The sequence below is a fragment of the Drosophila novamexicana genome, unplaced genomic scaffold (genome assembly GCF_003285875.2).
Source record: "Drosophila novamexicana strain 15010-1031.04,08,12 unplaced genomic scaffold, DnovRS2.1 tig00001089-arrow-arrow-pilon, whole genome shotgun sequence".
NCBI classification, from domain to species: Eukaryota; Metazoa; Arthropoda; class Insecta; order Diptera; family Drosophilidae; genus Drosophila; species Drosophila novamexicana.
Genome location: NW_020824841.1, coordinates 950251 through 975854, shown reverse-complemented (window position 1 = coordinate 975854; position 25604 = coordinate 950251). Strand labels below are relative to the sequence as shown.

The 25604-nt window shown below is 37.0% G+C and overlaps 1 protein-coding gene across 1 annotated transcript; it reads right to left on the bottom strand.

The window, feature by feature from the left end:
- Positions 1 to 4100: 4100 nt before the first annotated feature.
- Positions 4101 to 4726, bottom strand: LOC115766287 (glycine-rich cell wall structural protein; the record flags this gene model as incomplete). The annotated part of the gene is made up of 3 exons (XM_030710155.1): positions 4721 to 4726; positions 4292 to 4649; positions 4101 to 4234 (listed from the first exon to the last, which is right to left on the bottom strand). Coding segments are annotated over exons 1-3 (498 nt in total), but the record flags the coding sequence as incomplete, so codon positions are not given.
- Between the last annotated feature and the right edge of the window lie 20878 nt (positions 4727 to 25604).

The following is a 25604-nucleotide window of genomic DNA, read 5'->3' as shown; positions in this document are numbered from 1 at the left end:
GGAGCCAGCTGACCACAGCTGTATGCTAATGTATGACACTCTAATTGCTTGTCCACGCGATGCTCTGGCCGGATTATGCCATCATCAAACAGCCAGCCCATGCAGACACCAACAGCTGTCTCTTGCCAACATCTTGGCCATCTTCGTCTTCAGCTAACGCCTTCACAGCGGCAGCTGGGAGTGTGGAGTGCGGAGTGGACCAGCTCAGCTTCGAGGGGCAGTGGGGCGGGGCTTTTGCTGGTGCTCTTTATTAGCTCGTTATGCAATTCATCAAAAACTTGCACAAAAAGCATAAACCGAACATAACAAAAGCGAATAAGTAGCGCGTTTTAACACTCCAACTCCAAATCCGACTTCAAATCAAACACCACCTTCATAATGTGCCCTAAAAACAGGGTATGTTGACTTTCTAATGACGCGAGGCTTAAACTCATATTCATTTAATATGTATACATATAAATAATATTATAAAATAATAAATAATAATATACGTAGTTTTCATTAATTTTTTACGTTTTTTTTTATTTCTTTTATAATTTTTTGTTATTTGTGTTTCAATATTTTAAATATTTATTTTTTCTTCATATATTTTTTCGTTTCAATAAACATAAAATGGAGAAGTCTTAAGTAAAAAATAATTATAAATAATATAATAATAAATTGAAATAATAATAATAATTATTATAATTTTTGATTCTTAATGATTATCACAAAAGAAGGCAAACAAATGTGACCATGTCATTTCCTTCCTAAAGAATAGTCGCACACGCAAGAAAAACCAAATCAAATTTTAATCAGCCTCGGAACTTTTTTCGTTAAAACCTTTAGTGTGACCTTAATTTTGTATGAAGCAGCTGGTAGCAAATTCAAATCAGCTTCAGGAACTCGACTAATAAATTCAATATTTAGAGGTCATACATCAAGCCTATATATTATCTAGGGATCGTCTGCTTTTCCTACTATTTTTTTTTTAAAACTCAGATCTTTTTTCCTATAAAAGTCGTCGACATATATTTTTGGTTTATGTAATATATTTCTGTTCAAATCTAACAGATTAATGTACACTTTATGTGTAAGCGCATAGAATTTTCGACATCGACAGGCTGGCTGTTCTCTTTGTTTCAAAAACTGGTTGATGGGGTCAATCGAAACGCTTATTAATTGTTGGCCCCCACAAAATTTAACTGCTTCGCAGTGGAACCTTCGGTTCGACACTTGATAGATGGCAAATAATTTTCCAGTGTTGCGCTACGTTAATTGCTTCAGCAGCGTTTTGTAGTTCGCGGAAGCCCACAAATCCCACGCAGTCACGACATCTTATTCGCCTTTAGTTGCAGAGCAACGGCTCTTGCCTATGATAGAAAAGTTGGGTGTTTGGGCAGCTATCATATTGTAAACAAAAATAAATTAAATCCATGAATTTTGAACATTTCCAAGTTTCAGAAATTTATTGTTGTACATTTGTTTAGTTTACGAGTAAGTATAACTTTAATTCAGGGCTGCTGGCCGCTAACATTTTGATGAGGGTTCGTCTGGCTTGTTGGTTCGGACCTTTTGTCTTAAGGTTTGTGCCCAAGCAACAAAAACAGGTTTCTAATTTACATCATGTTGCATATTTCCGACATTTATATAGACATATGTATATGCGCTAATACATAAGTACATGCACAAAGCTTGTTGTTTTTTTTTTTTTATATATTTTTACATTGGTTATAATTATCGAAACATTATGCAATTTAAAGATTAGATACGTCGATTTAAATAGATTATAATCATAATTTGTAAGCCATTTGATGATGAACACATTTACCTCATATTTTTAATAATTCCATAATTTTAATAATTGGAATTGATAAAACGAGAGAATTCAAAATTAAGGTCATGCGTATCTTTTTTTTTAACTATTCACATATAGTCACAGTCGAGCGGATGTGGTTATAGAAATGATACAAAATAAATAAACAAATATTTATAAATAGATACTTAAGTGTATTGAAGAAGGGCTCATTAACGTGAGCAAACCTTTCTGTAAACCAGACTTACAGGGGAACTTCCTCAATTAAAACTAATCTTACCTAACTGTATCACTATTACCTTTACGCAGTATAGCTAAACGATATGTCAATCACTGAAGCGTGAGGAAATAATCCTCTTAGGACGTAGCTCATGTTTGTTTTCTGGCAAATCATCTCTTAAAGATAGTGACAAATATGTTTTTAATTAATGATCGAAATTGTATACCCACTAAAAAAAGGCTAGCAGGCTAAAAGCGGTAACTATGATGCACATAACATAAATGTATATATTGATCTGAGCTTCGAGCAATCCGAAGTTGGCCTTCTCTTGCTATCTGCATGACCACTTCGAACTCGGCGACTTAAGCAGCTAGAGACATCAACTGTAGTTTGTAGGTGCACTTAAACTCTGCGCATATAAAGAACACGTTGTTTTCGCCTTTCTCTGAGATTCTCATACATTTAATAAACGCCAACTGACTCTCTGATTGTTCTTTAGGTTCTGTGTATTTAATATTTGTATAACTTATGCTCTCTTAAACTATTGACATATGAAGATTATGTTGCTTGCACATTTCTTTACGATTCACATAAACTCAATGAAGGCGACTCAGGTTGTTCTTACCCTCCTCTGTATTTAGTTCATGTTGTTTTCGCCTTACTTTGCGATTCTCATAAACCCAATTTACGCTGACTGACTCCTACTTAAACTTCTTAAACTTACCGTATATAAATATCATGTTGTTTTGCCTTTTCTTGCGATTCTAATTTATTCAATTAAGGTGGACCGACTCTCCGGTTGCTCTTAATTAATATTTGTATAGCTTAAGTTTTCTTCAGCTCTTCTCATATAAAGATCATATTGTTCTCGCCTTTCTTTGCAATTCTCATATATTCCATTAAGGCTATCTAACTCCTAAGTTGTATTTAGCGTTCTGTGTAATTAATTCTCAGTCTCTGATAAGATGTCACACACTCTCTCTTATTCTCTTGCTTTCAATTACGCCGTTTAAATTGCTCTCTGTCTCTACTAAATTCCACCCTTCTAGGCGATTTTCATGTCTCAAATAAAGCTGACACATTTTAAAATTGCAATTTAAGCCCGATTTAAAGTATATACAAACGCATTGAGGCCTGAATTGTAGGGTAGCTGCTCGTCGCTTCCCTTCGACTATGGCAATCTTGAGTTTTTTGTCCGTGTTTTTGAATAAATTGATATAGCTGTAATCAACACTGACATTAATTTAAGCGTGGTACATATAAAATCTTACAAATGCGAAAAAAGCTTATTAAAGTTACTTAATATCCATAAAACTAATGAAAGAAAGGGCAACGACAGAAACAACAACTGCCTCGGTCTATGATAGTTGTGGCTGTACATAAATTATCTTGGTCCATTTGTGGGTTATGCGACGACGCCTTTCACTGCATGGCAAACTATTAATGGGTCTTATTTAAGCTCCCGACCTACATAACAGTGCTGTATATCATTATCATTTGTACAGCTAGATATATGTCTGCCCAATTTGGATTAAGAAATTTCTGCGCGCACATATTGATCGTAGCATTGTTTTGATCTTTCCACACAACATCAGAAGCTAATGATTGAATTGATGCTTGACTAATGATAGATCACAGTATTAGCATGCACAATTATTCCTATGACCACAATTAGGAGAGCTGCATTGAAAATTGGGCACAAGACCCTGAACTTTTTGTGATATATGTAGCTATGGCCCGGGGACACCCGCTGGGCAGCACAGCAAAGAAAATGATTTTGTTAAAAAAATTGTTTTATTTTTAATATTTTTTATTTTTGGTTTCCAACATAGTTGAACACGTTTTGTACAATTTATAAACTATTTAACACAAAAAAAAAAAGATGTCTTAAAGATATAGTAACAACATCTACAAGGCTAATGCCGTTGCTCAACTCGGACAACAGAAACAAATGAGTCGAGTGCCTGGCATATCACATGGCGGTGTATGGGAAGATGGGAGTCTGTGTTGTGCCATTGGACATTGGTCCGCTTAGTCCCAGCCGCCGCCACCACCGGCAGCCCAGCCAGCACCGCCGCCACCACCGGCAGACCAGCCAGCGCCGCCAGCGCCGCCGCCGTAGCCGCCTTCGCTGATGACGCTGACGACTTTCACGTCCTCGACGTGGTGGCCATGGTCAGCGGCAAAGTGTCCACCGTGGCCGTGATCAATGGCGCCGCCTTCCTCGTGAATTACTTTGACAATTTTGACATCGCCGCCGTGACTGTGACCGTGACCGTGATCGTGGCCGTGACCGTGACTGAAACCAGCATCTTGGATGACCTTAATGACCTTGACTTCGGCGCCATGTCCGCCGTGTCCGTGTCCATGATCGAAGCCACCGTGACCATGTCCATGTGCCTCCTCATGAATCACTTTGACAATCTTGACCTCACCGCCGCCGCCGTGTCCATGTCCATGATCGAAGCCGCCGCCGCCGCCATGTCCATGACCTTCCTCATGGATCACCTTGACAATGGTGGGTGCACCGCCAGAGTGGCCACCGCCACCGCCGGAGTAGCCACCGCCGGAGTAGCCACCACCGATGAAGCCAGCCTGGGCGAGGCTCACGCAGACAATCAGGCAAACAAGCACCTGGACAAATGTCAAAGTTCCTTCATGGTTAAAAGGCTCCGTGTTTTGGTTTATTTTTGTCCAAATCTTACCTTCATTTTGTTGTCGGTTCTGCTTGGGTTTAGCTTTAGCTCTTGTTAGACGAAGTTAAGCCTGGAAAGCTTAATCAGTTACTAATATTGATGCTATGCTCGCTGGCCGCTATTTATACGCCATCCAGACCCAAGCAGCCAAAAAAAGCGCTATCCAAAGAGAAATGATGCTAAACAGCAACAACAACAAAAACACGTTAACGTCAACGTCAGCGCGGCTGCAGTGAACCCAAAAACAAGTTCACGATCTCAAATAGCCGAGCTATAAATTATTAATGTATGCATTAATGCGTATAAGCCAGAAATTATAATCCTAGCCACTTGCTATCGAAATTTGTAACATTCATAATCTGCATACACACACACACACTCACACACACGCACACACATATACTATATATTATAGTATTGCTATGTTTATACATACGTATATTCCACATCCAAGCTTTGCTCGGGCGATGACACACCTCCCTCTTAGTGAAATCCCAAATTTATTTATTTATGGCTAGCTGTCAGATGTTGCATATATGCATGTTAAGAACAAAGGGTTGAGAATTTTTATATGTCATCATATATATGTCAAAATATTGTTCAATTTGTTGAGACCACTTAATATTAATGCTCCAATATGGAGTCAACCGGCAGCATTTAACCTTAAGCCGCGTCACAGCCCCAACTTCCAAATTAAACTCTTTGAAAAGTGTTATTTATCTTTCCAAAAATATCCAGAAATCTCCGTCAAGCTAATTCCAACCCAATATCAATGCACAGAAATTTTATTTTTGGTTTGCTTCAGCATTTTTTTTTAAATATTTGGTCCAAAACCAAACCGAAGAATTTTTTTTTTAAATAAAACCAATATTGTTAATTAGAGAGCTTACAATCTTAGGAATTCTGAATATTTGGTTTTGCGCTTTTTATTTTGGCTTGGTTAATAAAATTGTCTCTTACAAATATATAAAATAGTAAAATATTGGTAACCAAAATTCTTCAAGACATCAGACTATATAGATGCCCACATTTATAGCCATAAATATTATTTTTAATGTTTCCTAGTTCTTGTTGTATGGAATTCATATTTTTTTTAAATTTATTTTTTAATTTAAAGCATCATATAATAAAGGGACTTGCACATGCTTTATTTCTTCTTAAGTCGTCTATTTAATATGCATTTAATTGTTAAAATTGAAAGGCAGAGCAGTCACATTGCGTAGTTAGCAAACAACTGAATTGTTTGTTGTTACAGGAAAAGAATTTTGGAAAATAAAACAAAGCTGGGGAAGTTATTTTTCATATGCCGAAAATCTTAAGAGATTACTGTTTGATATTTTACGAATTAATAAAATTTGTAAAATAATTTCTGAAAATTGCAATATTTGCTTCTGGCTCATCCATAAAAAATGTGTTACTTTTCTTTAGACATCCATAGAAATATATCTCAATTAAGGCAAATTATGTGCAAATATAATCGCAAGTGCTATTCTAGATCTTTAAGTCTTAAGATAACAAGTAAGAGGTTCTAGTCGGGAGCTCCCGACTAGGGAATACCCTGAACCCTCTTCTTCCAACATCAAATGCATATATATATTCTATTTAAGAAGCTATATGTCAAGTTTGGTGACTTTAGCTCTTATTATTTACCAAAATTGCCCAAAAAACAGGATATCGATATCGATTCTTATCGATTGCTTGGAAACGGAGTATGTTATCGATTATCGGAAACAAACTCGATCTGCGCGGGAACTAGGAGCATCTACATCTAAAATTTCAATTCAATTTCTCTAGCTCTTATAGGTTCTGAGATCCTTGCGTTCATACATACGGACGGACGGACGAACGGACAGACAGACGGACATGGCTAGATCGACTCGGCTATTTATGCTAATCAAGAATATATATACTTTAGTCGGAGATGCTTCCTTCTGCCTGTTACATACATTTGGATTTTGCACAAATACAATATACCCTTATACCCATTTTTAATGGGTTCCGGGTATAAAAATACTCAAACTCTTTAAAATCGTTCATGAATAAATATATTTATATGAATAGAACAAAAATTTACATTTTAAATAAAATTCGTTTATTTAAAAATAAAGTATATTTATATAAAATTGTTTCATAAAAATAAAATATACCTACATAAATTTATTAATATTTACATATAATTAAATTAAATTAAATTAAAAAAAAAATTAATTAAATTAAATATAATATAATTTGACTGCCGCTTACAGGGTAACTCTTAGTCGTGTACTTTTGACTTAAATATTTATTTTGCAAATGACATAGTTTCTTTTATACATATATTTTTCTAGCATACTTTCACATGACTTAACATTTTTTCGTTTTATTTCTTTTGTGACATTTTAAAAACTTTCGGGCAACAGAAATTCAGGCATAATATAAATATTATTTATACACGTATACAGTAAAAATATATGAGACTACTGATGAAACAGAATTTAAATATTTACAAAATGAAAGAAATGCCAGAGTAAAAACAAACACAAAGAAATATTTCAATCGCCGGAAGGGCACAAAATAGCTTCAATGCGATTCCGATTAAATTTGAAAATGTTTGAAATTTCCACATTTAAACATATGCGATAACCAAATGTAAGCTGCGGGCATTACGACGGGGCTGGAATGCATATTCATGTTCGAAAGTCCAGCTGTCAGACAGCCCAGCGTGCCCCGAAGTCGTCTAATGTCGTAATATTTGTCGCACTTAATCCCACGGCTCTTAATTTGCCTCCAATCAGCGCCGCAATTTATCACGCCGCCCGCCCGCTTGCGGCGCCAGCCGATAAGCCCGTATGCGATACCATGCCACAAGCTCAGATCAACAGTCATTGTATTGTGGTCGCCGGCAGTCAACCATATCCAAAGCCATTAACTTCTGTCTCCAACTTCAACGACAAGTGGCTGCGGATCAGATGATCTGCCCAGTCATTGCCAAGAGCTGTGCAAAAAAATATATATGTATATGTTGGCCCAGCGCTGAACCAGTTTAATTTTCGCACAACTTACAGCTTGTAAAAATGATCTGCCTGATAGTATGACACTAGCAGATACCCTTTGCATGGGTAGAAAGATATTATGTTTAATATTGGGACACATTTGATAGCAGGGTAAGAGTTGGTTTTTGGTAGATCATATATTCAACAAGAGCGCTCCAGACGGGAGTGCCCGACTAGGAGATGCCCTGAACCTTTTTCTACCAACACCAAATGCAGCTCTAGCTGGGGGAGGTTAGGGTAAGCTATAAAATGAAAGATGCCTGATATGTATAGCTCGTATATGTTCTGAGATCGACGGGCATCGCTAGATCGAATCGGTTATTGATGCTGATCAGGAATATATATACTTTATGGGGTAGTAGATGCTTCCTTCTGCTGGTAACATTCATTTGCACAAAAACATTATACATTTTTTTACCCATTTCAGGGTATACAAATAGGTTTACTTAATATTATATTTTCAAAATTGTAAATTTAATATTTTTATTCTTAGATAAATATAATCGTATTCGGCTTTTTAAGTCTTCAACAGACAGTCTAACAGCTGGAGTTGACTTCATTAAAATGGCTATCAAATTGACTCAGTTAAGGTCTACTTTTATTTATATTTATAGTTCTTATAGTTATTTTTATAGTTGCTTATAGTTTACCAGGCAGTTTATCTGCCTGTTAAGTGTAAAGAATTGCAGTGCTGCCAAGCATTGCAATTGAAACAACATCTGGCAGCACCAAAAAAGACGAATTGAGAGTGCGCGAAAAAAAAGAAACTAAGCTACTTAGCGGTAGCAAGGCAGACAAGCCGATTATAGGGTATGTGACAGCTGGGCTGAGTTAGTTGATTGGTTAATTCCTATTTGAATCTTTAATGTGCTAAATTGGCAAACCACATTAAACAATTTAATTATGCAAATTTCCGTCGGGCATTTAAAGTCAAAGCGCATTTAACAAAAGGGCCAAAGTGAAAGAAATAAATGCAAATACGAAAAACATGCTCAAAAAAAAGGCCGAAAGCCGATTTAGATTTCGAATTATTTATGTATTAACATATGTGTGCATCTGCCTAATTAACAAACACGCCAAAATGCAATGTTTTACGTGTCGCTTTTGTTGTTGTTGCATTTGATGCTCTTTCAGCTAATAAATAATTCGGTTTTTATTGTTGCTTGTGAAAACATTTTGCAACTTTCTCGTTGTTTGAATCTTTGGCCTCTTTCATTGAAATTTGACATTTGCTTTAACGAATGCACTCGTAATGCACTCAATATTATTTAAACCTTTAGTCACACAATTAAGCAATGAATATTTTCGTCCAGTCATGCAAACTTTTCCCTATAGTTTATGCAAATATATTCAAAATTGAAAAAAAAAAACAGATATACCTATATATTATATATATATTTGAATATTTGTTGAAGGCCCTTTTGATTCATGGTGTAAATGAAGCTATTCGTTTTAATTATGTTAAACTATTCGAAATTATTCACCTAAGTAATTATTATATTGGCCAACGCATATTTAATATATTCGTCTTTATATTTATTAACAAACACCCGTTTTTTTAATGAAGGCCTCTACTCGTATTCCCGTCGAGCAGGCAATCAATCAAAATCACATTCATTTGTTTACAATATTCAAATACTCTATCTGATTGTTCAATCTGTGAATTATATATATGAAGCTAGCTGGTGTTTCCAGGTCCAAGTTCTTTGCTTTGCAAATTAGCATAAATTCAAAACATTCAATCTTTTACACGCACCTATTATCGAAGAGGGGCGGATTTTACATAGAGTGTCAAAATTCTTTCCATAATTGCAGGTGGAATATTCGCGAAGCGTGGACCTCCATTACAAAAGATTAAAGCTTATTAGTTCATAGAGGTTGGGCTGTGTGTTGATCACCAATCAGCCAGTCAGTCAATCAGTCAGTCACTCATTTAGTTAGTCAGTCCATAAGTCAGTCAGTCAGTTCACCTGTCAGTCAGTTCGCCAGTCAATCAGACAAGTCATCAGGCAATCAATCAGACCATTAGTCAGTCACTCCATCAGTCAGTCACTCAATCAGTCAGTCAATGAATCAGTCAGTCACTCAGTCAGTTAGTCAGTCAGTCAAGACAAACAGTTGTATATGTAGAGATATGTATGTAGGTATGTATCTACCCATGCATACACATATGTATATTTGAATGAGTGCATGTATGTATGTATATATATATCTGTATATGCATGACACGCTTGCTTTCATTTGCGCTGCACATTTATAAGTAACTTATTTATTAAATGTTGGCCTTCTCTGCGATTCTCATTAATTCAAGTGCAGGTCTTCATGCTCTGCTAGTAAGTGAAGTGTTATATTAAAAACTGTGTTGGTAATCTTATAAGCTTTATTTGTGTGTGTCTTGGCAAATAGGCATGTGTGTATGTACGAATATGTGTATGTGCATGCATATATATATATATATGTATATATATGTATGTATATATATATATATATATGTATATATATGTATGTATATATGTATATACATATATATATAAGTATATATGTATATATGTATGTATGTATATATGTTTATATGTATATATGTTTATATGTATACATGTATATATGTATATATGCATATATGTATATATGTATATATGTATATATGTATATATGTATATATGTATATAGGTATATATGTATATAGGTATATATGTATATATGTATATATGTATATATGTATATATGTATATATGTATATATGTATATATGTATATATGTATATATGTATATATGTATATATGTATATATGAATATATATATATATATATGTACATATGTATATATATAAGAATAAATTTTCTCCGCTGTAATTAAAAACAAGGTATCTTTTCCTTTCCTATTATGGTTTTTCTGCTATTTTGCTTATTCGTTCTCTACTTCTTTCAGGGTTCAGTATATTTGTATTTTGGCGTCCCTCTTACTGGCAATTAAATAAGCTTACGTCTTCATGTGATTCTTTAGGTGAGTGCATATTCACATTTGTATGTATGTATAAATGCATTTATATGAATTAAGATATATATGACCCTACAATTCAGATTTTCGGGTTATTTTTGACTAGATACATATGTACATGTGTTTTTACTTGCATATGATATGGAGTAAAAGGTTGAATGAAGTTGTGGTTTATTTTATTTTATTTTAAAGTATAGGGTGTTATCTAGTTAAGCATTTGCGTTCCAGTTGTGACTTGCGAAGTCGTCAAGTGCATAGAAAACTGTGTCAGAGGAATTGGAACACCTTTGATTCCATCTATTGGAAATGATTTGGGGTTAAGGCACGCCAAAAGCTTCTGCCAATGGGGTCAATAAACTAAAGCACATACAGCTGTGGATTCGCACAGCTTAAAGCTGTGCAGACTTTTTGCGCTGGTGCTTGGAACTTGGCTAAAGCCAAGCTTAGAACCTTTTTTTATGCCTTTTCCGGCTGAGCTTTTTGGGACAACACTTTTATGGCAGCATTTAGAAAGGCATAATTAATTATGGCTGACTTAATGGTTGTGAACTGAACTTAACGGAAAATGCGTTCCACATATATCGAAACCTGACGAAAAGAAAGCAAATGTTAAGTGTTTATAAGCAGCATGCTGCTAATTAACATAATGCTGTTTGTTGCTTAGTATGGACACGAACCAATTATTTAAGTGAACTAAAGCCGTAACATAATGTTCTTTTTTTAAGATTTAACTTCTTTATTTTAATTTTTAAGGGTAATTTTTGATAATGTTTGAGCTGGTGTAATAATAGATATAAATTTTTCTGAAGTTGGTTTCAATTTCGTAGGGTTCTTCGAATAGTTCTGAGCACTTCATGTTTCTTATTTTCTGATGACTCTTTTGAGGCTAGTTTTTTTTTTATGTTTCTACGCCTTTTTCTTTTGCTTTGCTGCCACACCAACAATATGAACGTCCTGCCAGCGATTCAGCCTGTCACGTTTCGCAGTGGCAGTGGCCATTGTCAATGGATTTGCTTTGGCTTCCCGGGTTCTCTAAATATCGCTTAATTGCTCATTAAGTTAATTAAAAAAGGGAACAAATCGCGCTGCAGTTGCTGGCACTCAATGCCCAGATGCTCTGTTAAAGGTTTAATGGGAAGAGATCAAAGTAACGAGCATAAAATTTCAATCTTTATCGGATTATCATCAGAAGTGAGTCTTGCTTTATTAGCAAGGAAAATGAGCATGCTGTTATTTGAAAAATTGAAAAAATAAAAGAAAAAAGAAAACATAATCTGTCGCGGGCTTTTCTGTGTCATTGGCTCGCCAACTACATATATACAAAATTGTTCTCTTGCAAACAGGGTATTAGCCGTCTTTAATGAGCTCCGCGCACGTTCGCGTTTCGCGAAAAGCCATCGATAACAAACCAGCTCCCAGCCACCCAATCAGGCCTTGTCCAGCTCCACGTCGCGAGCAGTTCAATTAGGAGCTGCCAACTGTTAAGCATTTAATTAAAACATATTTTTTTTTTTTGCCAGTGCCAACACTACTGTTGCGCCAGTGTTGCAAAATGTTCACAAAAAGCCTGATATTTGAAATTAAGTTAGTTTTTATTAGCAAAGAAATGAAGTTGCGAATTTGAATAAAAATTAATACGTTTTTAATGATAATGTCAGCTGGGTGGCTTTCGAATTTAGCAGAATAATAAAAATATTTTTAATTAAAAATGATTTATTTGCATATTTTTTTTTTTAAAACCCTCATATAATAGAATTTAACAGAGTAAAAGTTCGAATTTTAATTAAAAATTATTTGTGTTTTTTTTTTTTACTCTCATTTAATTAAATTAAATGTAAATGGGGTAAGCATAAAAATTCAGATTTATTTTTTCTCAAAGTACCCATCGAAAAAAAGAAAACTCTCTTATATAATTATTTGATTACAATGACAAAATGTTAATAGTCATTAATTATTCCGAACTATTGTTTATTAGGATAGACAAAACGAAGATGAGAACATCGTGGTATATAAATAAAGTCCAGCTATTATATACTTAAGCTTGACGTAGGCCTAACCCTATCTAAGCATTGATCATAGCCTAGAGCAGTTAGAGTATATAGAGGTCAGGTGTGCCTGTATCATTAGATCATATAGATTATGTATACAGTACTCGCTTTTAGAAAAGTTTCGCCTTGTCTGAAACTTTTTGGAAAGTGGCATGCATTATGCATTGAATATGGAAAGGAAAGCCGCAATATTTGCTGCACACAATCCAGGGTATAGCCAAGTTTATCTGAGCTCATTGAGCAGCTGGAGCTGCACGTGGCAGCCGCAGCATGAAATGAAACAACTATTGGCAGAGCAAGAACGGAAAGAAAGCGTTGGAGCGATAGCAGCGATGCCGACGCCGACGCCGTCGTCGACTGCGACGTAAGCTATGCGTTTTATTTGTTTACATTTCGTAACATTCCGGCTGCTGTTAGCTAACAGTGCGCGTACAGCTGTTAGGCGAGCCGAAGCATGCGTCTGTTATTGCTCGTGCAAAGGACTCTGTGGCATGTGGCGGGCAGCAGACAGCAGGAAGCAGGCGGCAACTTGAACTCGGAACTCGGCTGGCTGCTGCACGTGGCTGCTGCTGCTGCTGCTGCTGCTGCTGCTGCTGCTCAGTTAGAAATTCAGTTTCAGTCGAAGCAGTGCAGCCAACGAGTCGCTACTCATCTGTCCCATTTGTTGTCCGTGGTCGTGTGGTCGCTGTTGCCGTTGCTGTTGACGTTCTGCCGTGGCTGCCACGTTGCGACGTGTGCTCAGTCGAGGTCGTGGTCTCGCATGAAGCGGTCGACAAGTCGCATCATTTAAGCTATTTGAATCGCAGCCAGTTGAGTCAGCGTAGTTTGTGCCACGTGCGGTTGCCGTTGCCGTTGCCGTTGTCCATAGTCCGTTTCACAGCCGGAATCGGAGACGCGAGCTCCTTGGGCGCAGCGTCGCGTAAACATAAATTTTAGCGGCCAAAAAGATCTGGCCAATCTGCCAAAATTTCTTTTTGTGCATTCTGTTATTTATTTTTTTTTGCGTGAATTATTGTACCGTTAATTGCAGTCAGTGAAGCGGGCCAAGCAAGCAAATTTCCCTGCCGATAAAACAGCCTGGGCAAACATTCTGGTGAGGATTGTAGCTAATTTGTAAACATTTTTCCGTGTTTTCTTCTTATTTGTTTTTGTGTGTGTGCGTGTGTGCTTGTGTGTGTGGTTTTAGCTGTGACATTTCGTTGAGTTGCTTTTATGATTGCATTAATTTTCGATTAACTTCGTCCTTTTTTTATTTTTTTTATTCGCACTGTCGGCCCTTCGACAGGCACTTCAAAGGCATTTTTCATAGATCGAATTAATTGAAACTGAAATGCGTTTCGGCTTACCCCCAGTCAGCCTCTAATGACTTTCGAAAGTATTTAAAACGGCAGCCCGAAACCAGCTCGCAGCTCGCTTAATTTCTTTTGGCCAAAAACTTTGCCAAGTGCCAAAGCCAAAAAAACAAAAAAATAAAGAAACAATAACAAAATTAAATTACAAATTACAGCGCAACTGAAGCTCTGTCTAAATGGTGAGTATTCTAATGTCGAGGCTTTGGATCTTCCCATTATACGATTAGGCCAAATTAGCTCCAAATGCTGCGGCTGACAATAAAGTTCAGATTCCAAATTGCCAAATTTATATAATATATAGATATATACGTAGAGAGCTATGTTTTTTATATAGTGCATTTAATATTGTTTTTAAGAGTGCATATCATAATAATAGCAATAATAAAACGAAGCCTTTTTTACTGTGCAAAATTGCAAATGCAGAATTCGACATTTGAATATTATAAAATGATTATGGCTTGATAATAAATTCAATTAATTTTTTGCTGTCATTCGCAGTTTTAATTCTTTAATTATGGCTCTTTTTATTTTTTGCTTTTTTAAAAGTAAATTAATTTAATTGTTGGCACAAAAAAGTTGTGAATTAAAATTAAAGAGCAGACTTAAAATAAAATATTTTTTATTATTTTTTAGTTTATTTATTATTATTTGTTTTATTTCTATTTATTTCTATTTTATTTACGTATATTTTACTTGTACTTTATATTTTATTTATAATAAAAAACTTACTTTGATTAAAGTTTTTTTTTTATATTTTATTTTTAACAAAATTACATGAATTAGAGTTTAATATTCGATTTCATATTTTATTTATTTATTATCGATCGACAGAACGTACGAGTGTTAATTCGTATTTTAGCTAGAAATATAAACAGAATAAAAAAAAGAATAAAAAAAAGTCCTGTAACAGTAACAACGCGTTGGGCTTATTTTATTTGGCCGTCCGGCCAGCTCTGCCGCTCTTGAAATGCTTTTAAAAATATGCACATATTCCTTGATTATCAATGGGAAATTAATTAAAATTAAATTATCAGTGCATTTACAATTCGTCCCATTTTTTTATATTTTTGGCTTCAATTTTTTTGGGACGTAACTCAAAACTTGTCTCTTTTTTTTTTTTTTGCATATTTCTGATTAAAACATGTTTCTTGAATTTTAATGAAAGTTTTTTATGCATATAAAATATGTATTTATTAAGTATATATATTTAACTAGCGGGTATTACCCGGCCTTGCCCGCATTTATCATTCACGAAGGGCGCATTTAAAAATGATTTTAAAGCCGAACGGGCTGTAAACAATAAATTTCATGGAATCGCTTATTCATTAAGTTCTTCTGTAGGGCTTTGAATGTAAGTTTGAGGCCAATCGGATGAAACCTAAAGCTGTCCCCAAAAAATGTGTGGTCCGCATTTTCCACCAAATCTTTGAGCCCCATTTCCATCAAGGAAGAATGCATTTTTCGAAATGTGTGTAAATGAATTTAAACAAAGATCTTTGAAAAGAAGTTTGAGTCGATCGGATGGTAAACATTAAGGTTTCCTACAAAGGGTTTTGCCATTTTTATCCACACAAGCGAACGTGCACCTTCATCGTATAAGGTAACTACAGTGAAAATGTCAGATTCCTAGCTCTTACGGTTTGGGCGGTGCGTTTATCACCAATCAGTCAGTCAATAAGTCAGTCAGTCAGTCAGGACAAACAGTTTTGTATATATAGATTAGTAAATATGTATATATATATATACATATATTTCGTAGATTTTTTATATGTTGAAGGCAGAATTTAAATGAATTAAAGTTTTTGAATTGCCCTGAAAAGTATGCAAAATAATCGTTAGTGCGACTTTTGGCGTAATTGCAACTGGGAACATCTTCAAAATTTCATTTTGAGCATTGTGATATTTTCGAGGCAAGCTTATACTTCAAGGCATATATATCCCACACATATGTTTTATATATTTTTTTAATGATTAAGCAAATTGAGATGAAAATGTTTTATGCTCGTAATTTCATACGCTGAACGCTTTTTAATTGCATTTATACGGTCGTTTCTCTTTCTCGCCTGTTGTCTCTATCTCCCTTCCACTCTCCTGCTGTTGCTGTGGAGACAGGTGTACACGAAAATTCTTGTCAGCACATTTTCATTAACGCTTCAATTTCATATGATACAATTTTAATGGGCTCTAATTGTTGATCCAGCATCCGAGTGCAAAGTTCCCCAACTTGAATCCGAGAGCATGCATTCAAATATGACGGCCTGCTCCACTGTCCGACTATCTGACTGTCCGACTGTCCGACTATCTGACTGACCGCCTGTCTGACAGTCCGTTTATTTTTTGCTCTCTGTCTGGGGCTAATGGATGCGATTAAGAATTTTTGCAGCACTGGGAAAACAAAATCCGCGTGTAGTTTCAACAGCTGAAACTTTAATTTAAATTCTGAACAATCTGCATATTTATGTACGCACACACACACACACACACACACACACATACCATCGGGCCATGTGTGCATGTGTTTGTGCGTGTTGTGTGCCTTTCTGTTTTATGCCACTTGTACTTGGCTGAGCGCAGCTTTGTCTGGCATAATTAAATTCTTATTGTACATCTCAACCCGGACAGAAGTATTTCCACATTTAATAATTTACAGCCCTTGGGCCCCAGCTGAGTGCTAATTTATGCAAATTATATAAATTTCATTCCTAAATAGCTGCTAAGCTGCCAACAATCCAAGTTTAGCATGTGTCTATTGGCATTATCAATCCTGTAATTCCTTCAGTGCGTGCCGCAGACATTCATGTGCAGCAAATGGAGGTATGTTAGAACAGCTTGCGAATTATAGTGGAATTTTTTGACGTTTTTGTTATGGATTTGTATGCTCGTATTTAATTAATCATAATTATTATTAATATATAAATATTAAATATTTTAAGTACATTACGATGAATACTTAGATTCTAGTTTCGAATTAGAACAAGGTTTAATATATAAAAAAATAAAATAATATAATAGTAATAATAATATTAAAACAATGTTAATTAAATTCATTTAAAATTATGAAAGGTATTTTTGTTGCAAAAGAAAATTCTACAAAAATTTAATAATAATAATAATTATTAATAATAATAATTCAGAGCCCCCTATTAAAATGAAAAACAAAAAAAAGCAATGAATTGAATTTTCAGATCAAAAATGTGGAACTGTCCAAAGTTATTTTTAATCAGTTTAAAGTCTTAATTAAATTTATGCAAAGTGAGGCTAAAAACGGGAGAAACGGTTGTCGAGGGTTCCAACTGCTGTTAAGCTTGAAATACGCCTGCCAATTAAAACAATGAAATAAATAAGGAAAATAAAGAAAAAAGAGAAGAAGACCAAGACGAAGACGAAAAAGAAGAAGAAGTAGCAATGATACCAACATATTGACAGTGCTTTGGCAGGCCAAATCACAAATGAAATTCATTTATGAAAATACGAAAAGCGGCTGCCGCGACGCTTGCGCCCGCATTCGCTAACAAGTATTTGTTTTTCACACATACACACACACACACACACAGCACGCACACATAGAGTCACACCGCTCAGGCTGCTGCTCATCAATGTGGCAAAGACGGCAACGTGCCACAGGATCTCTCCGAGCGCGGCTGCTGGGCCAGGACCCGCATTTGTTAGTTGGCTGGTTGACTGTTTTGTTTGTCTGTTTGTCTGTTTGTTTGTCTGTCTGTGTGTTTGTTTGTTTGTTTGTTGCTGTTTCTGCTGCTGCCGCTGTGTTTGACTACTATTTACGTCATTCAGCCGCAAACACCTGCACCGCCTCTTCCTTTTCATGTATTAACCCGCTCGTCCTCAAAAAGCCTGCTCCTGCTTGGTTGGCTCTGCCTTTTGCCGCATCCAGCATTTTATCCACCTGCCCGTGGGCATCGCCCCCTCCCCCGGCCGCACCCCTCCCACACTGCCCCCACATCCCTCTCAGTGCGCACTAACGCCTGTACATACATAATTAAGGCGTGTTATCCTTGTTGACTTTGTTTTTAATCCACTCCAGCAAATTGTTGTTGTTGTTGTTGTTGCTGCTGCTGCTCTTGTTGTTGGTATTGTCAATGTTGTTGTTGTTGCGGTTGTTGTTGTTGTTGCTCTTCTGTTTCGTGCCACATTATTTTTTCTCTTCACTACGTTGTGCAATTCTTCTTTTCGGTGCGTGTGTGAGGGATATGTGTGTAGAAAGGTTTCGAATTTTATTATGCGGAAAAAAGGTTAATAAATGGAATTTTCAAGTTGTTAAATTGTTTATTTAGGATGCTCGTACACACCCACTCACACATACGCATACAGATACACGTATGCACTCGCTCAGTACTTGCAGCATTTCCGGTTCCCTTTCTTTTTTGTTATCAATACTCTATATGTATTTTCTAAAGGGTATATTTGAGCGACAAGTTCAAGGCGATGTGTGCGGTTCAATACTATATAAGGTATACGACATTTTTGCCTGCCTGTCTGCTGTATAATGTCTAGGATATATGCCACGAGTCTTTTTTGTGCTCCATTCTAAGTACGTTATGTTATTTAATACATTTTACGAGGTATTTTCTAGCCTATCACTCTCAACACAATACACTCTTACACTTTTTATTCGATCGGCTGTGCAATTTTCATGTTTTGCTACGCATTTTCGCAGATTCGAGCCTTTTGCCTCCTTGAATGTGTGATGTGTGCGATGTGTGTGTGCGCATGTGTGGGCGTGTGTGTGTGTGCGTTAAAATATTTTTTGTGTTTCGTTTACGAAGTAACGGAAGGAAGCTGCTGGCAGATTTTGACACGTTGACATTTTACGGTTATTATTATGATGCCCTTTCGAAAGACAAAGGGTACATCAAATTTGTCAACGCTTTAGCTCCAGATCAATTCATGAATGTATATGTGTTTATATAGGTATTTAATCTAGGCATAGTTGCATGTATCAGGTCAGCCTTCAGACTTGTTTTAAGTCACATTTTACTCAAAATATTTCTGCTGAAATTCAAAGTCAAATGCAAATGGAATAAAAGCTGCGCCGAGGGAGGCTTGGAGTAGGTCAAAGTTGCCAACTCAAGTGATTTGTAATATCACTCTTGGGCTCAGCTCCAATACAATGGTTAAGAAACTCTCTATCTGCTTATTCGCAAAGTCTCGACTTCAAAAGTTGGGATTTAAGGTTAGTCAATCTTCAATTTTCGCCTTTAAGTGGCGTCCATTCTAGCGTGCTTTATGTGCGCGTGTGTGTGTCTGAGTGTGCGTGTGTGTGTGGCTGAATGTGTGCTGCCATAACGGTGCCCAAAGTTTTCGGGCAGCTGAAAGCAATAACGGCGCATTCTTTGCTTAGGTTTTTGGGTTCTGGTTGTGCTTCCGCTTTTGCGTCATAGCTGGGGCCTAATTCGAGGCAGTCACTTGATTTTTAATAAATGCTACGTTTTTATGTGCACAGATGATACCGAAAAGAATGCCAGTAGACGTAGGGGTATTCGAACGTAGGAGTACGACAAGGCATTAGAGTAAGACTTAAACGAGCGAGTGCGCGTGTATGACTGGGATGTGAGTAGGACAAGAATTATCCGAGAATGTGCAGGGATATGCGCATAAGTAAAAATAGGCGTACGCGTATATGTAAGTATTTATAAGTAAAAGTAGAGGAGTAGAGGCAGCGAGAGTCTGAGTATCGGGTTGAATTATAAATGGTTGAGTAAGAGTAGTATGATTATAAGTAGATATAACTGCAGGAGTGGAAGTATTTATAAGTCGATGTAGAAAATCAAGTGTGAGATATATATTTATAAGGAAATGTATAATTATAAGCCGAAGTGGATAATAGATCAGAGTGTGGGTAGTCGAACATATATAAGTAGAGCTAGTGTGAGTATAAGTACGTATAAGTGAAGAGTGTGAGTAGAAGAGAAAGCGTGTTCCAGGGCTAGAAGTCGATGTGTAGAAGGTGGGTGAGTAAAAGAGAGAGCGCAATTCAGGGCTGCAAGGCTGTGAAGATATACAAGTAGAGGGAGTGCGCAATTTAGGGCTGCAAGCCGAAGTGTATAATAGACGAGATGAGAGTGAGTAGTAGAAGAGAGTGCGCTATCCAGGGCTGCAAGTCGAATTGGATAATAGACGAGATTATGAGATTGTGATTGTAAAGGTATAAGTAGAGTGCGTGTAGGTGAAGATGTTTGAGATGAAGAGTGCGCTTTCCAGGGCTGCAAATTTCAAAGAAATTCTCAGCTGTTCGGTTCTCGGTTCGCACCGTATCCTTTGCCTTAGCTTCGGCTCGGTTCGGCGGAAACTCTGTATTATCATATATTTTTAACATTTTAATGAAAGAATTCAATTTGTTACTGAGAATAATTCAATTTGCCACTGAAAATGGTCCGTTTTACTGAAAATATTATGAGCCGTAGATATTTTCATATACGGAATGCGGGCTAAATTTTATGCCTACCCAAAATCGGCAGGTACTAAACATGGTTAGAAGTATGCCATGGTTGTGTAGGCGAAGTTTTTTTTTTATACTTTGAGACTTTTTTTTTCTCCAAAGCTTATTACGTTTAACTACAACATTTTTGAGTTTCGGTTAGGCTTCCTTTAGAACACATCAGGCTTGAACCGGTTCGGCCTAATGCCGGGTAAGTATAAGTTAGTGTTGGAAAGTAAAACTCAGTATGCGTAGAGATATGGCTGAGAGAAAAATATGTATGAGCAGTAGGAATTATTCTTAACACACACTTAGACGAACAACATTAAGCCCAGTAGTCAGAGGCTCACAGTCAGTTTCAGGCCAAGTTGCGCCTAATATGGACTGACACATGACACATAGATGTACATAAGGCAAGTAAACATTATAAATACTTGTAGTTTTGGAAAGTACTTTTGGCCTGTGCAAGGCATTTGCCATTACAATTTTGGCACGTTCCAGAGTTTTTGTTTGTGTGCATTTTCTGTGTGCTCTCCAATTTGTATTATCTCAACTGTTTTTTTTTTTTTTGCTTTATTTTATTTTATTTTTATTCTATTTTCGTATATATATTTGCTGTTAATTAGAGGCTGGCTGGCTAGCTGGTTGGCATGAAGCTGAAATAAATATGCTTTTACATGGCACTGAGGCACTTGAGGGTTCTTCCTTAGTTTTTGGTCGAGCTGTTGTGCTGTTGTTGGGTTGTGCAGAATTTCTGGTCCAGAATATGCGAGTGGCAGTCCGAGTCCGCTCGCTTGCCCCAGATAATTTAATTAAAAATAGCAACCATTTGATATCAAACAAAATTGTACGCACAACAACATGAATGACTAACCGGAAAGTGCCCCCAAGGCGGCTGCAGTCAGAGTTCGTTCGTGTCCGTCTCGCCGTCCCCATGTCCCCATGTCCCCATGTCCCCGTGTCCGTATTCCAAGCTGACTGCATGATGGGCCACATGAAGTCCGACATGCGGCATGCCGGGGCGCGAGAATTCATTAAACTTTAAACCGTAATGAATACTCAACAAATTTGAAAGACAAGAAGAAACACACCGCGTGCGGTGCTCACAAATACAAATACAAATTCAAACTGAAAAACACAGAGCGAAAGGCAACAAGATGCCGCACAGCTATTGCTGGCTATTGCCTTGGGGTTTTGGCTTTAGCCACAGCTTTGGCTTTGACTTTGGCTTTAACACAGTCGAGGCCCCAATGGGGGGCTCTTCTCGGTTGTCTATTACGCGCACTCTATCTGCGCGCCACCTGCAATTGGGACGCGCCAGCTTTTGGCCACTTGGCACCACATAATCAGCACAGTTTATGCTGTCGCCATGTTACGGTCGCAACTGGCTGCAGGAAACTTGGGTTCTCGCTCCTTAAGACTGCGGCTGCCTTTTGCACACGCTCCAACAATATAAATATAATTTACAGCGAGTAATAATCATAAGAAGCAGGTAAAAGTGAGATGCGCTAAGAAGTTTAAATAAAAAAAAAATAGGAAAAACAGCAAGAAAGTGAGAAAAATGCGAAAAACCCAAAGAAATTGTTGCCAAGAAAATGAATTTAAATATTTAAGTCACCGAAGCTAACATGCTCTTTAAAAAATGTGTGCTAACCAAGCTTAAACAGAAATATCGTTGAAGGGGTTAATAAATTTTTCAATTTTTAAATTGAAAACCGAAAAAATGACAAACATAAAAAACGTACATAGTTATTAATTAAGGAATATGGATAAAAAGTATCCAGACAATTTCTTTATATGTGGATTTTAAGCAGTTCCGTTTTTTTTCTTTTTTTTTTTAAATCGCAGTGGAATTCTGCGGCTTCTGTCAGCAATAAAATACTATATATATTGTGCAAGAATTTTGTAGTCGTTGTGCTTATACCCTGTGCTTAGCTTCGTAAGTTGGGATTTTATTCAATACGTTTTCTCGTTCCACCACTGCGAAATAAATACGCCAGAATAACTGCTAGAAAAATGTTAAAATTTATCTGTGAAGAACTGAGGAGATATTGAATTTTGAAAACAAATGTAATTTCTAGAGTCCGTAGCTTCAAGGCTGTTGATCATAAATATATATTTACCCCAACGCGTTGCAATTTTGCATCTCTCTATTCATTTAATGGTTATAGGGTATCAAAAGGGTCGAATGGCATTTTAATAATTCAAGGCGTATACGCAATATGCGTATGCTTTTTAGTTACTGTTACGCATACGCCGTGTGCGCCACGCCACGCCACGCCATGTCACTCGCCTTTATTTCGGCGTATAATTTGCATTTCGTGAGTGCGGCAAGTAAAGTTAAGCTCCTGTTTATTCATTGGGGAACAATCTCTGAATCATCGCTGCCCTCGTCACATCTATAGCCACAGACATGTCCACATGCCCAACTGTGTCCTCATCTTCGTACTCATCCTCGTCCTCATCCTCATCATCGTCATCGACATCGGCACCGTCATCGTCATCGTCTTAATTGTGTGGAAATAAGCGAGTGAGTGGCCCCGTCATGGCAAGTTAATTGCGGGCTTTTGAGTCATGTGCTCATATTAAATATGCATGTGAGGGCACGGCAATGAAAATGCAGAGGCAGAGGAGAGGAGAGTGAAAAGGAGCCTGCCAATGGAAACCCACAGCCTACTCGCCCGATCGAGCTGTGCTGCATAAAGGCACACTGCTCTGTGTGCCAATCCGATTAATTATGCATGAATTTACTTAGCCGCAGCTCGCGATATATACTCCCAATTATACAAGGACACGGCTCAGACACTAGTTATCCACGGTGACGGGGGGAGCCGGTGGGGGGGGGGGGGTCATATGCCACACAACCTATTCAATAGCTTTATGTTTCAAGTGCTTAGCTCAATAATTAAGCAGATCTGTCACTCAAGGGGCTACAGCAGAGCAGCCTTTGCTGGCAAATACTCGTAATGTTTACCAGAAGTCAGGGTTCTTTGTGAATTGCACTTTGTAGAGTCTAATTAGTTAATTTTTTATTTTTTTAAATTTGTATGAACCTTAAAAATGTGCTTTTTTATGTTAAACAAGAGCGCTCTAGGCGGGAGAGGCCGACTAGGGGATACCCTGAAAACTCTTCTTCTACCTCTTGTGATATCAATTTTTGTCAGTTGGCTGGAAACGGGGCAAGTTATCGATTAACGGTAACAAACTCGTACTGCCCGGGCACTGGGAGAACCTACGTTCCAAATTTCAAGCCTCTAGCTCATATAGGTTCTGAGACTTAATGGACCCGGAGATGCTTCCTTCTGCCTCTTACATGCATTTGCATAAATACATTATTCCCTCTTTAACCCATTATCAAGGTGTTCAGGGTATAGAAAGCAAAACTAATCTAAAAGCTTCGTGAAGTTCTTAATTAAAGAACTTATGTTTTCGTATCTAAGTATTAATGCATACAATTAAATCAATTATTTATTAACAAATTTCACCAACTATCTATTACACAGAAGTGCGTAAATATTAACTCTTATCTTTTTTGCCAAATTTTAGGAGCTTTTGAGTCTTTCGAATTTAAATTGAAATCTTGGTTGTATAAAATTTCTTTTCAATATGCAATTTACTGTAAATAAAAGCAAATATTTTATAAAAACCAAATTTGGTGATATTATGCAAAGCTTAGGCTGGTTGTCCAAATAAATAAATGTTCAAACATTTCAACTGAACCAAATAGTTGCTGGGGGCAACGCAAATGTGTTGCAAGAGCTCAAGTACTTTGCGCAAGGGTGGGCAGGCAATTTAAGTTTCATGGACAGCGTGGCTTAAAAAACTGTCGAGCAGGACGGACAACATTAAATTGTTTTTAAAACAAGCTTGAAACATGCCTCACGATTGGTTTTAAACCATTTAATGCGTTTAGTGGGTCAATTGATTTAGGTAAATTTTGCAGATGCACTCTGCTATATTTATGTATTATTATGTTAAGGAGGAGTTGCATATATAAATATATATATGCATATGTACATATGTGTGTGCATTAATATATGTGTGCCTACGTATGTTGTTGCGGTTGATTGTTTGTGTGCAGTGACTGTGGCTCGGACCGCAACAATTGCAGGCGACAGGTGGAGGCAAATAAATAAATTTGACTGTGTGTGTGTGTGTGTGTGTGTGTGTATGTGTTGCACTCGTTAGGATTGCTGCAAGGTGCCCCAGGCATGACCACATGGAATATTACTCATACGCGCTATTAGCCGTACGCTGTTCACACACACAAGACACACACACAACACACAGACACGCCCTCTTAGTGACCACGTGTGGCTCAGCTGCGTTGCAATGGTTGTAAAAGTATTTGTGGAATTGGATGTCGCAAAGGGTTTGCTTAGAGATGCCAGCCATAAGAGCTTGTGTGTTGCCAATGCTATTGTTGTTGTTGATCCGCTTGATGTTGTTATTGTTGTTGTTACCACCCAAGTGCCAAACGAAGCGTGGCAACCTCAAAACGTAAATTTTAACGTCCTTGACATTTTATGCCGTTTGGCGTTTGGATTCCATGTAGCGTGCGGCGCGCATATGTATCAAGACTGCGTCTATATATACACACATATAGACTTATATAAATCTATATGGTTTCCTACTTATGCCCCGACAATCTTAGCCTGCTTAGAACATTGGCAATCTCACTTAATAGCGCTTCATTTAACTGAGCTTTACCTTCAATATTACGCCATCTAATTGTTTACTTAAGACCCTAGGCCCATAACTAGTTAAGAATTAAGCCAGGTCAGGCGCCTAGCCTGGCTCAAATGGTTGAATATGCCGTAGCACTTACATACACACAAACACACGCACACCCGCTCCTGCCCCGAAGATTACTGTCAGTTAACCCGGCCGGCATTCGCTTGGAAAAAGGTCAATGCACAAGATTTTACCGTTGCTGGCATTTGTTGTGCTACCTTTTTTTTTGTTGCTGTTCTTGTTTTTTTTTTATACAAAAAATATTAAAAAAAAAAGTGACACAAATTCGATTTG